The 16,447-nt window shown below is 38.1% G+C and overlaps 1 protein-coding gene across 3 annotated transcripts in view; it reads right to left on the reverse strand.

The window, feature by feature from the left end:
* The window catches only part of kiaa1109 (KIAA1109 ortholog), a 311,921-nt gene that overhangs the window by 80,752 nt on the left and 214,722 nt on the right, over positions 1–16,447 (reverse strand). For 2 of the 3 annotated variants that reach the window (XM_033016881.1, XM_033016832.1), the window contains exons 50-53: positions 10,834–10,884; positions 7,285–7,491; positions 3,063–3,301; positions 11–255 (exon numbers count right to left, since the gene is read on the reverse strand). In XM_033016881.1, coding sequence (XP_032872772.1) covers positions 11–255; positions 3,063–3,301; positions 7,285–7,491; positions 10,834–10,884 — 742 coding nt within the window. The remainder of the gene's footprint in view (positions 1–10; positions 256–3,062; positions 3,302–7,284; positions 7,492–10,833; positions 10,885–16,447) is intronic. The other variant, XM_033016927.1, reaches the window with a different exon arrangement.

Raw genomic sequence — 16,447 nt, forward strand, 5'->3', positions numbered from 1 at the left:
ACAGGCATACCTCAGCAACACATCGCAAATAGTTTCCCTGTAGGTAGTTGCATTGTTTCAATGGGAATTCATCTGCGTTCCAGGATTTGTCTGAATGACACTCACGCTCTTCCATGATGTATTCTCCAGACATGGTAACTTGCGGTAGGTTAAGGCTGGCTGATGGCGGCAATGCTGCCATGTCAACAGGTGTTACTTTGGACTGGAAGCGCAGCCTGTGAGTGGGCAACTCAAATGTGAACCTCGTTTGGGCTCCTAGTGATTGGAAAAAAATATGTAATAACAGAAAGTGTATATTGGTGCTATGACAGCTTTAACTAACTATTGTTGATAATTACATAACAAAGTCTACTAAAAAATAATATGGAAAGATAGGACTTTAATGTTTTTTCATTTGGAAAACATGCAGTGCTAATACCATCCACATAGTTGCTGCAATAACTACAAACCTTTCATGTATTTCCCTCATGTTTCTAAACAACAGACAGCTTCTAACTGAGGTTCAAGCATTGACACAATGAAAATATTAGGGAGGCAGTTTTATCAAAACTTTAATAAACAAGTGAAAACAGTCTTCTTCCCAGCTGTTATCAGGCAACTGAACCATCCTACCAACAACTAAAGAGTAGACCTTTGGACTATCTTTGATTGGACTGGCTTTATCTTGCAATAAACGTTATTCCCTTTGTAATGTATCTGTACACTGTGGATGGCTCGATTGTAATATGTATTGTCTTTCCACTGACTGGTTAGCACACAACAAATGCTTTTCACTGTACCTTGGTACACGTGACAATAAACTAAAACCAAACTCAACAGTATTAACTTCATGGTTGTACAAAAGTTATTGGACAATTTCACTCAAATGATCGCATTTCCAATCACTTTTAACTGTTAAAAACATAGAAAATAGATGCAGCGGTAGGCCATTCGGCCCCTCAAGCATTATGCCATGGCTGATCATCCAGAATCAGTACCCTGTTCCTGCTTTCTCCCCATATCCGTTGATTCCATTAGCCCTAAGAGCTACATCTAACTCTCTCTTGAATACATCCAGAGAATTGGCCTCCACTGCCTTCTGTGGCAGAGAATTCCACAGATTCACAACTCTCTGGCTGAAAAGGTTTTTTTCCACATCTCAGTCCTAAATGGCCTATCCCTTATTCGTAAACTGTGACCCCTGATTCTGGACTCATTTTTCCTGCATCTAGCCTCTCCCATCCCTTAAGAATTTTATGTTTCTATAAGATTCCCTCTCATCCTTCTAAATTCCAGTGAATACATGCCCAGTCGATCCATTATTTCATCACGTCAGTCCCACCATCCCGGGAATTAACCTGGTGAACTACGCTGCACTCCCTCAATAACAAGAATGTCCTTCCTCAAATTAGGAGACCAATACTGCACACAATACTCCAGGTGCGGTCTCCCCATGACCCTGTACAACTGCATTAGGACCACTGCATGCTTACTTTCAGTGACTGATGTAAAAGGACACCTCGGTCTCGTTGCACCTCCCCTTTTCCTAATCTGACATTTATCCACATTATACTGCATCTGCCCACTCATCCAACCTATCCAGGTCCCACTGCAGCCTCATAGCATCCTCCTCGCAGCTCGCACTGCCACCCAGCTCTGTGGCAATCGCAAACTTGGACATGTTACATTCCTTTGTCTAAATCGTTAATATATATTGTATATAACTGAGAAAAAAGCATACCTTTCCTGTGTTCTCTCTCAATGGATTAGGATAGGGAGCTGTTCTAAATTCCAGCAAGATAGTTAGGTTGGCCAGGAAATGGATGGACATGATCTCCTCATGTGTGATTAGTGACCGAGAACTTTAAGATGGGGATAGAGACAGGTGTCTTCCCTGTTACTTCCAATCCACATTCAATACTAAATGAAAAGATTCTACAATGGGAAATAGACAGAATGGGAAACAATGGCCGAGGCCACAAGCTTATCGTATATGGATATTACAAGTATAGCAGTAGAGGCATTGGTAGGATCAGGACCTGTAGGTTAGCAGAAAGAGAATGATTAGGATAAGGACCAGAGGTCAAATTTATGAAGGGATAAAATGAGGGGCCAGTAAACTGAGCAGTTAAATAATTCAAGGTGGAGTTAACAAAAAATATAGATTTGGGCAGTAACAGATGGGTTGAGACAACAGTGTAGGAGGTAAAGGAAAGTGGTAGCTACGGAACAAAGTTTGAAGAGGACTTTGTTTCTGTCCTCCTTACATTTACTTGGAAAATAATCAGGGAGATTTCCAAATTGAGATGCCACACACGTGATGATGGCAATAATTTATAAAACAAAAATCCCCATCATTTTAAAACATTTTGTAAAATTGAAGCAATTGCAACAGTCATACCTTGAATTGATAAGTACCAAGCTCGATGGTTGACAACACAACCTTGGCACCAATAAAAATCTATTTTGACGTCATTTTTGATGACAAGATCTATATTTCAAGTGTCGTTGACAAGGTGGAAATTTGCATCAAGTGCATTGATTTCATTTAACTACAGTGTGATAACTTATTTAGTTACATAAATAACAATAACTTCATCATCATTACAAAAATAAAATGTAGTTTTATGATTTTTTTTTAAAAACTGGACAGAGAATAAATTGCATTGTACATTCAAGTCTAAACTGACGTAAAATCTCTGTCAGCAATTTGACATTTGACAACACCAGATAACAGTGCAGTGCAGAAAAGGTTCCCACAGTCCACAACGTTTGTGCCATGCATGATGCCAAGTTAAACTAATCTCCTCTGCCTGCATGTGATCCATATCCCACCAGTCCCTCCACATTAGTCTTTGGAAGTCCAGGCAATTATCAATAGATGCAATTAACTGAGTTGATTAAGTAAAATGACACACCATTTATAGAGCCAAGTTTAATTATAGAAAACAAATGTCCTTGGCAGAAGTAGTTTGACATTTTCACTCATTGATTGGAATGTATTTGTTGTTCTTCTGATCAAGATCATTATCAATCATTTTCATGCCATTGGAAAACTTTTGAAGACTTTGACAAATGCGTACCTGTCATTCCATGGCTTTTCATCCTGCCCATTTTGTATTCCGCTTTAAGAGACGGCAGTAATGCAGCACCAATGGTGATGCCATCCAATAAGGCACTAAATTTAAGCACAATTGGCTTCTTCTCCAATCCCTCTGGCAGCTGAGGAAATTCGTTTGTTTCAACAGGAGTCTGATTGACACTTGAAGGTGGTTTCTCAGAAGATTGTGGTGTAGAAACATCCTCCCTTTGCACTGGCATGCTAAACAGAATAAACAAAGTAACATTTGAGCCTCGGCAGAAGGACCTTAGTAATATTTCATAACCCTGCTTTTGAACAGATGTTAATGCAAATTTATATTTGAAAGATTTTTGAATTCATAAATGGAGAATGTTTAATATTACCAGGAAATGATAAAAACAAATGTTGAAATGGAGAGTGCTAGAAATTCCCAGCACATCAGGCAATGGCAATGGGGGTGAAAAATGACCAAGTTAATATAACAGATGCATAAGTTTATAGCAGGTATTTCTGGCATTCTACTTTTGGTTTCAGGTTCAGCAGCAGCACTGTGTATATTTTACAGCTTTAATATGTTCCTCTCCAAGTCCCAATGTAAGAGCTAGCGCGGTCCCCGCCATTTTATTTAGCTATTTTATTCATGTTAGCTGCAACCTCCATTTTGTGAATAGAATGCTGGTTAAATGTAAAGATTGACTATTCTGTAAGTCTGCAGAAGCTTGTGAACATGACCTTCACTAACTAAAGGGAACAGAGATAACGGCCGTTCCCTAGCATCTTGTTTCTTTGCCATATCAGTGTTCTGTCTGGAGGTTGCAATGAATACAATAGTGCTTTCTTGCCTATGCAGCTGGGCCATGTATCTCTAAGCTCCCATATCTCTTTAAAGTTAGTTTGAAGGGTGTCATTGTATGTAACTGAGCTCTTTGTTAACTTATTCCTACGAATCATGTGATAATGTTGTTTTATCAGCATAAAGATACTTGTAATTTCTCTGTATAGTCAGGAGAGTTGTAGCAGCTTGCGAGTGTCCATCTAGGTGCTCCATAGATGCTGCTGCACCCGCTGAGTTTCTCCAGCATTTTTGTGTACCTTCGATTTTCCAGCATCTGCAGTTCCTTCTTAAACACTTTGTCTACTCCACTGAGAAATCTCCTCAAGGTATGCCTACTTTGAAGAAGTTCTCCTCCTCCCTCCGGAGACAGTTTAACCCTTGCTGTCTCCTCCCCTTCCTACCCCAGCCCTCGGGCTCCTCCTCCTCCTTTTTCCTTTCTTCTCCCCGCTTCCCCCCACCCCCTATCAGTCTGAAGAAGGGTTTCGGCCCGAAACGTTGCCTATTTCCTTCGCTCCATAGATGCTGCTGCACCCGCTGAGTTTCTCCAGCAATTTTGTGTACCTTCTAGGTGCACACTACTGGCTGTGTCCTATTTCACCCGGGTGACTTAGTAAAAGTCTGTTCAACTTTGACTCTTTGAATTATTATTCTACTCATCAAGTCTCACCAACTTTAACATCCTCATTAATCAATTAAGCGGACAGCTCTGTAACCAATGTAAACATCTCGATAACCCAGACCTGGCACTATCAAAGACATTCTCTTTGCCTGATCCCACTAAGATGTAAAAAAATATTTCTTCCACTTTAACATTAAACTTTTTACAGGTGCTGTCTTATTTGCTGAGTCCTTCCAAAATGTTCTGTTTTTATTTCAGATTTCCAACATCAGTAGCTGTTTGATTTACAGCCTGTTTATTCTGCCCGGTTATATTAGAATTGTTGATGTGATCCTGGGAAGTAATTAGAAATTATTTTTAGAATTTGTTGATGGGCAAGTATATTGGGAAGAAAATAGACCTGGATGTGTTAAACGTCAGATTGTGGATGACAGTGCCTGACCTGCTGAGTTAGTCCAACACTTTAATAATAACTTTATTTGTATAGCTCTTTTCACACAATTGAATATAACCCAAGGTGCTTTTCACAAAAACCCAGGTTTCAACAAAAATACAATTTAAGACAGTAAGGACATAGACAGTTAATAACATAAAAAGCAGAGATTTATATAAGAAATATAAAATAAAAAATTGAGTGTATAAAAGGACAAAAAATAAAAACAGAGTCCCATATACTATAGGAGCACACAAGCTGTTGAAAGGTATGCTGAGATAAATACAAGAGAATAAAGGTAATTTTTACATTGTCATCAGAAGAGGTAAAGGCAGTTAAAAGGTTGATTGAAAAGATAAGTTTTTAGCTGCCGTTTAAAAATGTCAACGTGGGTGTCTCTCATAGCCCTGGGAAAGGTATTCCACAACTTGGGGGTGTAATTGAAAAAGGCTGGTTCACCAATTTTCTTATTGCTGCGGCCTTAACAGGCTGACATCAGAAGACCTGAGTGCTCGAGTAGAGGCATAGGGAAGGAGGCAGTCTGTAAAATATGCCGCTCCTAAGCCATTTAGAGCTTTATAGACAAGAAGGAGGTATTTATAGCCGATCCTGGATCTCACAGGGAGCTAATGAAGGAAGTATAATACTGGGGTAATATGGTCTCTTTTCTTGGTATTTGTTAAAAGTCGGGCTGCGGCATTTTGAATGAGCTGTAACTTGTTGTTGGATTTTGAAGGCAGACCAGTAAATGAGGCATTACAGTAATCAAGTCTGCTTGATATGAAAGCATGTATGAGTTTTTTTACAGTCGTGTTGCATTAAGAAAAGCCGTACTTTAAGAATATTTCTGAGGTGATGAAAAGCACACTTTGTTACCTTATTTTTGTGAGATTTAAAATTAAGATCATTGTCAATTTTTACCCCCAGGCTTGTGACTTCTTGTTTGACAAAGGCAGTCAAATTTCCCAGTTTACCGAGTAACATCTCTCTCTTGGGTTTTGATCCAAGTAATAAAATCTCAGTCTTGTCATCGTTGAGTTTAAGAAAGTTAGCATTCATCCATTTTTTTTTAATGGAAAATAACAGGAGGTCAAATAACTTAAGGCATTTGCATCAGTGGGTTTGACAGAGAGGCATAACTGAGTGTCCTCGGCATAACTTAAGAAAATTTACATTATGCGATAACTCCTCCTAGCGGCAGCATATACAAGGAAAAGAGTAGGGGGCCGTCAGCTACCTTGTGCTACACCAACGGGTCTATCTTGCAGCTGTGATGCATAGTCCCCAAGGCTAACAAAGTACTTCCTTCCACTTATATATGATTGGAACTAACTTCGTACCTGATCTGACAGGCCAGCCCAGTTTTCTAGGCGATCTATAAGAATACTTTGGTGTCAAAAGCTGCTGTGACGTCTAAGAGGATCAGCACTGAGACTTTGTCCTCGTCAGTGCTAACTCTCGGGTCACTGACAATTTTATCAGTGCAGTCTCAGTGCTGTAATTTGCTCTGAAATCAAATTGCAATTTCTCTAAAATGTCATTTTGATTCAGAAAGTGTTGTATTTGGTTGAATACCATTTTCTCCAGTACCTTGCTGATAAAGGGTAGATTTTTTACAGTGGTTAGAACTGTGGCCTTCACCAAAGAGCTATGTACCTAACTAAGTAGTAACCTGGATTGATTCCCTCGCTAGGAAAAGCCGACATTGCTCCCTGTTTTCTCACAAATGTATGGTTCAGTTGAGGGGAAAATCTAAATTACTAATCGATTTGAAGAACTTTACTGCCCCTGAAATTCAACATAAAAGCAGAATCCGAGCCAGAGGCATAATAGACAATTTAGAGCAACGCACCCCGACCAGCTCAGGAAAATGAGCAAGACGACAACAACCATGGCTGTGAGCTGCTTTGCTAGTTATATACCACCTCATTGCAATCGTTTTAGGTTGTATTCGTGTTTTATGCAACTGTATTCTGATATTTATAGCAGTTATTCCCGCTTATAAACCACATTATCTTCTGTTCATGTAATCCACACCAAGATGAAGATAAACCCTGACATCGAAGTCAAGCTCAGAGTGAAATCATGACAGAACATTGGAGTAGCAAGCCACGACATTTCATGGCTCATGCAATCTGCATTTGGTCACCACAGTGTAGAGAAGAACGCAAAATGAGCAGCAAGCACAATATACCAGACTGTAAGTAGCACCAATTACATGGACTTGTCTGCAGCAAGCAATTCTTATTTTTGCATGTTTTCAAAATCCACCAATGTAAATTATTAGTGTACATTATGCACAGTACATCAACAAGAGATTTAAAAAAAATGCTTACGAAGCCAATGGCTGACGGATGAGATCAGAAATCTGTTTGGATAGCTGGTGAGAGCTCCGAACCATCATGCTATGTAGTGTAGCAGGATGCTGTGGGATATTGATGCTGATTGCTCCTACTTTTATAACCATTGTGTTGTTGGTCTTCAATCCTCTCTGGGCACTGTAGAGAGCCTGAGATTTGGCAATACTGCATTTAACTACAGTTCTAGAAAGATAAGCAAAAGACATTAAATCGTCAAAAGCTAGGAACCAATGATACTGGAGACCTCAAACAAATGTAAAATTGTTAAATGCTATTCTGAAAAAACAGGTCATTTATCCCATCAAGTTATTTTGTCCACAAGCCATCTAACTCTTGAATCAACACCATAATTCCTTGTGGAAATATAAATTGATTGCTTTAATTCAGCAATTTGTGACAGCAAAGTTGCTTTTCTGGTTGTCTTTTTGTGAGGACATTTCCGCCAACCTCCCCCTTAACATGTGCTAAATCTAAATATTTTTATTTTGTAATCTATTTTGGAGCCCATGAAAATAATCTATTAAAATGCAATTTATGTAAACCTTCATAACAATACTGCATACTCTTTCATGTATTTTATCAGGAAGCATCACAGCTTGGTTTGGGAACAGATCCATCCAAGACCACAAGAATTTGCAGCAAAATTGTAGATGCAGCCCAGACCATCACACAAACCAACCTCCCTTCTATTGACTCCATTTATACCTCACGCTGCCTTGGCAGGGCCTAATCAAGCATTATCAAGGACAAGTCGCACCCTGGCCACTCCTTCTTCTCCCTTCCCCCATCAAGCAAAAGGTATAGATGTGAAAACGCACACCACCAAATTCGGGGACAGTTTCTTCTCAGCTGTTATCAGGCAACTGAATCATCCTACCACAACCAGAGAGCAATGCTGAACTACTCTTTGAAGACCCTCGGACTATCCTTGATCAGACTTTGCTGGCATTACATTGCACTAAACGTTATTCCTTATCGTGTATCTATACACTGTAAATGGATCGATGTATTGTCTTTGTTGTTAGCAGATAACAAAAGCTTTTCATTGTACCTCGGTACACGTGACAAACTAAATTGAACTCAGCGCAGTGAACAAAGCTATAACTGTGCAAGCCTGTGTGACAATTATGTGATGACATCCTTGTGATTCGACCATTTCTATACCTTCTGTAACATTCCTATATTAAGAACCATAAAATAAATATAAAACATATTACCTCCTAATTAGATTTCACCAACCTTTGATATTTGTACTACATTTAGCCTGAACATTTGCCAAACCCATAAAGACAAATTAGTGAAATTTTCCTTTACAAATGCAACATTCATTCCTCCACCAGCACCCTCAACCCGCCGCCCCTCAATATGGGTACAATAAAGAGGTATGTGCACAATTCCCAACAGCAGTTACTTGTAAAGATTACAGCCAGCATAATGTTGCTGCAAGGCATTGTGCAAAATGCAGAAAGTCTTTAAGAATACCCACCAGCACAACCGTATCAAATAGCTGACATGGAGAGAAGAGATAACATGGCAGAGAGGGGACAAGATGCCTTCCATGTGTCTGGCCACTGACTACTCCCCCAGTGATTACAAACATGCATCTGTGTTCATGTTCCAAACACCCACCCATGCAACCGTGAGGCAGGTCGATAATGCAGGCAATGATCAGAACAGTGCAGCACAAACACAGAATTGAACTGCTGCAGAAGTAGATTAATGTTCAGCCATGCAGATACAAGAAGGGAGTAAAACTTGGGGCCTTCAGTGAACGTGTGGTCATTGACGATATGAGGGTTGCTCCTTGTTTGAAATTGAGTGAAAAAAGTCATTGCTTGCACATTTTTTAAAAACCTATTTTTTACAACCATTAATGAAGAAATAAGCATTGAGTACCTACAAATGGCCTGATCACGTCGGAAAAGAGTCAGGAAAATAACACCTGTGCGACAGTATATTTTGGTCGGTATTCTTCAATATTCTTTAAACAACATCAAGTGGCTAATTTCAAAATGAACTGATCACAGTGCAGAGATGAGAAATGAAACAGGAGAAATTATACTGGGAAATATGGAAATGGAAGAGAAATTAAACAAATATTGTGTGTTTGGTTTCATGGAAAAATAATAGAAACCTTAGAAAAAGAGATGAATAGCGTCTTGAGTGCAAATCAGATGAAAGAAATTAGCATTAATAACAATATTGAGGAATTAATGGTTTGAAAGTTGATCAATTGCCAGTAACTGATGGCCTGCCTCCCAGTGTCATAAAGAGAAGGGATGTGTTGGGCTCCATCTTACAAAATGTAATCAACTCAAGAATAGTTCCCACAGATTGGAATATAGCATGTGTAATCCTGTTATTTTGAATAAAAGGAGATAAATTAAAATGGGGATCTACAGAATAGTTAGCCTGACATATGTGGGGGAGAAAATTATATCTATTATTAATGACATGATAGTAGGATACCAAGAAAATATTAGGACTGGGCTGACAATAAATAGTTATGAAAGCAATTTCATGTTTGACAAATCTGAGTGTTTTGACATTGCAAATGGCATAATAGATAAAAGGGAACCACATGGGAGGTATTTGGACTTTCAGAAAGCCTAAAGCAAGGAACTTCACAAGAGGCCATAAAACATAATGAGTGCACTTAGGACTGTGTATGGAGGGAGGATAGATAGTACACACAATAGAGAGTACGGGAATCAGGATATTTTCAGGTTGGGAGGATGTGACTAACAGGGTTCTGTAAGGACGAAGGGCAATATATTGTTAATCTATATAGACCTCCCCACATTACAGTTGCTCAGATAACAGACATTCATCATAGAATTCACTAATCACTATCCAAAAATACAGCATAACATTTGCTCTCACAGGAGTTAAGTGAAAAAAAGGTAAGTTAGTAAACATAAATTCATGTTTCAACTCGGGCCTCTTGATGAATGTGCAGATGACGTGGCTTTGCACTACAGATAGTGATATGAACCATTTTCTAGCAACACAACCTTCCCATAATGTGCAGTCATCTGTACTCTAATGACACCTAAACAAATCTAACCTTAACCCGGATTCTAAAATAAGTACTGATATGTCTGATAGTAAACATGTATGCAATGAATTTGGATTTGCATCTGTACTTAATAGATCTAAAGAATAATCACACATCTTAAATCAAATAAAACTGCACCACTGTAAATCAATTTAGAATTATATAGCTTACAAACTATTAAAAAAATGAAAAATCACCATTTCTTAAAGGCAATATATATATATACACGTCAGTTTCGGCATCAAAATCTTACTATTAGTTAACTATTAATAATGTGCAATGAACGCAAACCACAATATTTAAAAGCACAACATTTAAAAATTTTATACCTTACAAGAAATCAACAGATCGTTCCAAGGATTGCTTTAAGCATAACATTACAGCATAATACTGGAGCAGAATAATATCTATAAAAAAAATTCCTCTAAGTTAAAAATGCAAGATAAAATCATGCTAGTTTAACATACAGAAATTCTTGTTTGCCTGTACTTGTAGGTGAAGTAGGAAAATCCTCCAGCCTATGCAAGATGGTTGTAGAGAAAGCAAGAAAATAAAAGAAGAACAAATGAAGTATAGACATTCATGCATGAATCTTTATTCAAACAGTGGAACCTTTAGTATGCAGAGTTTCTTCTATTAATATGCCTTTTCTATTTCTCAAAGCTCAATAAGATACTTAAATTTGAATAGCAAAGTCGCATCTTGCAAGAGCGGAGTATGCTGAACATTCCATGGCATCATGTTATTAAATGTAATGAACAATTCTTTGGCTCCAAGACTAAGCGTTACCACATCAATAAAAGAACAGTACATTTATAAAATAAGAGGTACTATATTAGCATACAATTACAATACAACTCGTCAACTCTGTGTACAAACCAACTCAATGTTTTCCAAAGAATAAATTTGAAACTTAAATTCATAATGCATGCAACAGATTGAAAAGAAAATATGTACGTAAGGAAAAGTAAAACAGGCTTAAAGTAAACTGACAACATTAAATAGTAGTTCTGTCGACATCCACAACTTTATCTTCAAGATTTTGTAAATAAAAAGGCAGAAGCACCCTGCTGTAAATATATCAACCTGAAAGTGGCTCATTAGTTTTATATGCGTTCAGCATATCCTGTCTATGTGCTACAGTGGAGATTCAGATACAAAACTTCCAAATGTTTTAATCATTTCCATATTTGGTATATAATAATAATGTTTTGTTTATAGGGACAGTGCATATTGCCTCTATCTCTAGAGGTGGCCAATTTATTTTTAACACACTCTTTGTTTTTTTACATAATTGAATTAAACAAAAATGCACGTTATTAATTAACACTATGGTAAGTAAGCAGATTCATCAAAATCCAGCCTGTTCTTAAAATAGGGAGGTTGAGAACAATTTGATATTAGGATAAAGCAGACAAGAAGTAGAATAACTCTGGCATCTAGAGATTCACAACTCAACACTGTATCTTTTAACTCACCAGTACAGCAAACTGAACCCTCTATGTTTCTACATTCTAGGATATACTGTCATGCCCGAATTGCTAATCATAGATTTTCTAGCAGATTAAGATGATAAGGTGCAAGACACAGCAAATAACTTGGTCTAATTTCCACAGATTATCTGATGTACTCAATATTCCTTTGTTACATAGTTCACCACTGTCTATCATAAACGATCATAAGAAATGAATTGTGTTCATGGTCCAGATCACTGAATATTGGTTAAAACTGGCTAAGTATCACAAAAATTAAGTCTTTGTTGGGCATTAGCTAGAGAAGAAAATCAAAACATAGCATGCAGAATAATGAACTCCATCTGCAAGCCCCTAGAAAGGCACTTGAAGATATGGTGAAGTTTATTAAAAAAATAATTACAAAAAAAAAAATCAAGACCTTATTCTAAATAATCTATACTCACTGAGGATTAATAATGACTACATTCACTATTCTGAAATACTCTGCAATAGTTGTCACCTACATTGCTACTTATGCAAGAGTCACATGTTTTAAATGTGCTGCCGGCAATAGTTTCTTAACTATTCATTCATGTCCCCCTCTCTTTCTCTCACCTGAGCTTGTGTCTGTCTGTATCTATGGATTGGGAGTTTGTGGAAAATCTAAAACCATTCAGTAATTATCAACAACCTAGTTGAGATGGCGACTGAAACTGAAGAAGCCTCAGCTGTGACAGGAGCCGATTTAATTCTTGTTGTTATGTATAATTCAATTAAATCCAATACCTCCTCATCAACGAGTCAAACGTTGCATAGACAGGAAGATAACCTTTAACATTTTCTTTTTTTCCCCTCAGTTCTCCATTTTGCCCAAATGGGGAGCGAGCTGAACTTTGGTATTGTTACCAACATATTCCAGTTAGTTAATGGTTATCGGAAGTGAATATCAAGAACATTTTGCAATTGAAAATGAAATGATAACTGGTAAATACAAGCATGAGTGTTTTGTGAATTAGTTGCAGGCAAAAACAATTAATAGATTATGATGTTATAAAAGAATAAAATCTAGCAGCCAGCTCAGTCTAGTTAGTGGATGTCTGAACAGAGTTCTTATTTAAGATGGCACTAAAATATTGTCAATAATATTCGAAAAATGTTTAACGATATTGGTTTAGATTTTCAACCCGAGTTCAATCTAATTTTGCAGCAGAATTGAGGCAAGTTAAATAAAGTGACCACATGAAGTCTATTAAAAAAATAATTACATAAAAAATCAAGAGTTTGTTCTAAATAATCTATAATCATTGAAGATTAATAATGACTGCATTCACTATTCTGAAATACTCTGCAATAATTGTCACCTACATGGCTACTTATGCAAGATGCACATGTTTTAAATGTGCTGCCAGCAATAGTGACATATGCTCTTCCACATTCTTATTTTTCCCTATTTCCTATTGTCTTAGATAAATCTTATTAGGCATATGAGAGAGCATGTGTAAAAGAAATGCAAAGGAGAAAAATGTGTCAAAGAATGTAGCTCCAACCATTTTAATGCACAGAAGTGTTTGGCAATAATGCTTTGCATGCAGTGTTCAAAAATCACAGGGGCATATGCAGATTTTTTTGTATGTGTAGCTGCACAAGAACTCTATGTTGAGGGAATTTTAATTTGTTTCGGGAAGCTATTTAGAAACTCATTCCATCTCTTACATTTTCACCAACTTTTGCAGATCCCTGGCCACTCAAAGTGAAGAAGGAGCATTGGTGTGGTGCTGCAAACCTTAATCCACACATTGGGACCACACAGGGGTTCTGCATAAGCACCATCTCATCTGCCCACCCGATTGCCCATCAAGCAGCTCCTGTCTGCTCTGTGGAAGAGTCTGCAGACATTGCTTTAGCTTCATTGGTCATCTCAAAACACACAGCAACGGCGTGGAAGCAAGTCACCCTTAAAATCTTCTTAAAAAGAAACTTAAAACAGTACCTAAGGGCTGCTGTTTTGTCTGATCGAAACATAGAAAATAGGTGCAGGAGTAGGCCATTCGGCCCTTCGAGCCTGCACCGCCATTCAATATGATCATGGCTGATCATCCAACTAAGTATCCTGTACCTGCCTTCTCTCCATACCCCCTGATCCCTTATGGCCACAAGGGCCACATCTAACTCCCTCTTGAATATAGCCAATGAACTGGCCTCAACTACCTTCTGTGGCAGAGAATTCCAGAGATTCACCACTCTGTGCGAAAAATGTTTTTCTCATCTCGGTCCTAAAATATTTCCCCCTTATTCTTAAACTGAGACCCCTTGTTCTGGACTTCCCCAACATCGGGGACAATCTTCCTGCATCTAGCCTGTCCAACCCCTTAAGAATTTTGTAAGTTTCTATAAGATCCCCCCTCAATCTTCTAAATTCTAGCGAGTACAAGCCGAGTCTATCCAGCCTCTCTTCATATGAAAGTCCTGACATCCCAGGAATCAGTCTGGCGAACCTTCTCTGTACTCCCTCTATGGCAAGAATGTCTTTCCTCAGATTAGGAAACCAAAACTATACGCAATACTCCAAGTGTGGTCTCATCAAGACCCTGTACAACTGCAGTGGAACCTCCCTGCTCCTTTACTCAAATCCTTTTGCTATGAATGCTAACATACCATTCGCTTTCTTCACTGCCTGCTGCACCTGCATGCCTACTTTCAATGACTGGTGTACCATGACACCCAGGTCTTGTTGCATCTCCCCTTTTCCTAATCGGCCACCATTCAGATAATAATGAAACTACTCTCTCAGCTCGATATTATTCTATGATTAAAATAGGTCTCCCTTTTGTGCCAATTAATATTTATCATTCCATTGTAGGAAAGCAGGTTGTCCAGTCATTCACACATTTCTATTTGTGGTAACTTGTAATCCTCAAAGTAGCAGTCACATTTTCAAATGTGACAACTATGGACAATTCAATATATAATTAACATAAAACACTTTATGATATCCAAGCTCTAAACCTTTTTTTAATGCAAGGTATTTTCATTTGCAGCTCTTCAAACTATTGGACAGGTTGGTTATGATTTCTATTTTGGGTTATGATGATCAAATAAAACTAAACTTTAATGAATCATAATCACAACATCAACCCAATGGTGCAATAAAAAGTTTAATAGAGTCATTTTCAGTCGGTTAGACTAGGTGTCAGAGGTTATGGGGAGAAGGCAGGAGAATGGGGTTAGGAAGGAAAGATAGACCAGCCATGATTGAATGGCGGAGTAGACTTGATGGGCCGAATGGCCTAATTCTACTCCTATTCCTTATGACATACAGCACGGAAATAGATCCTTTGGCTAAACTTGTCCACGCTGACTAAAATACCCCATCAAAGCTAGTCCCATTTGCCCGCATTCGGCCAATATCCCTCTAATCATTCCTATCCATGCACCTGTCATAGTGTCTTTTAAATGTTGTTATTGAACTTGCCTCAACTCTTCTGGTAGCTCATTCCATATACCCACCACCCTCGAAGTGCAATGGTTGTACCTCATGTTCCTATTAAATCTTTCGCCTCTCATCTTAAAGCTATATCCTCCAGTTCTTGATTACCCTACCCTGTGCAGAATACTGTGCATTCACCCTATCATTTCATGTCATGATTTTGTATGCTTCAAAAAGATCACCCCTTAGCCTCTTGCACTCCATGGAATAAAGTCCTAGCTTGCCCAACCTCACCTCGTGGTCAGGCAACATCCTCATAAATTTTCACCTCAAGGCATAAAAAAATGTTAAAATATATACAATATTCAGCATGACCCATTTTCAATTGATCTTTTTAAGAAATGTAAGACTATTTTTAATGTTTTGCATTTGCAAACCCACAAACTATTACAACAATATCCCACATATATGTTAGTTAATGAGACAGATTTTCTGTTCTGCCAAAATCATGAATGAACTACTATGGGCCATGGTGCATGTTCTAATGTGACCTTTGGCACAGTCTCTCAGCTCTTAGCACTTCAGCATTGCTATCCCAATGCAGACATTATATTACATACACAGAATAGCATTATAGGTTGATGAGGCCCTGTTACAGGCTCACCAGCTGTCAAAAACATCTGCATTATTTAATGTTTAAGAAGGAACTGGAGAAGGATTTTGACCCGAAATGTGAGTCTGAAGAAGGGTTTCGACCCGAAACTTTGCCTATTTCCTTCGCTCCATAGATGCTGCCTCACCCGCTGAGTTTCTCCAGCATTTTTGTCTACCTTGTATTATTTAATGTTTGTGAATGTCTGACTTCCACAAACATTTAATAACTTGGTATCATCACTTTAAATAAAAACAGTTTCCTTGTTAAATATTTTACCACATACATACAAAAATAAAAAATGTTAATAAGCAACTTAAATAAATAACTACTAATCCTTCATCCATGAGGCAATTCGTCTTTGAATGGGGACTGCCTACCTGAATAAGGTTTACACTGACTCAGGCTTGTGGGCCGGCATAGCAGCCAGGTGCTGTTCATGTGAACAGTCAACCAGTGTAGCACAGGTCAGCTACAGCAGTGAATGCCCAGGGCAGCTTAAATCCACATAATCAACAGAAACCAAAAGTTTTGCATGGATAAACAAT

The sequence above is a fragment of the Amblyraja radiata genome, chromosome 1, assembly GCF_010909765.2.
Source record: "Amblyraja radiata isolate CabotCenter1 chromosome 1, sAmbRad1.1.pri, whole genome shotgun sequence".
NCBI classification, from domain to species: domain Eukaryota; kingdom Metazoa; phylum Chordata; class Chondrichthyes; order Rajiformes; family Rajidae; genus Amblyraja; species Amblyraja radiata.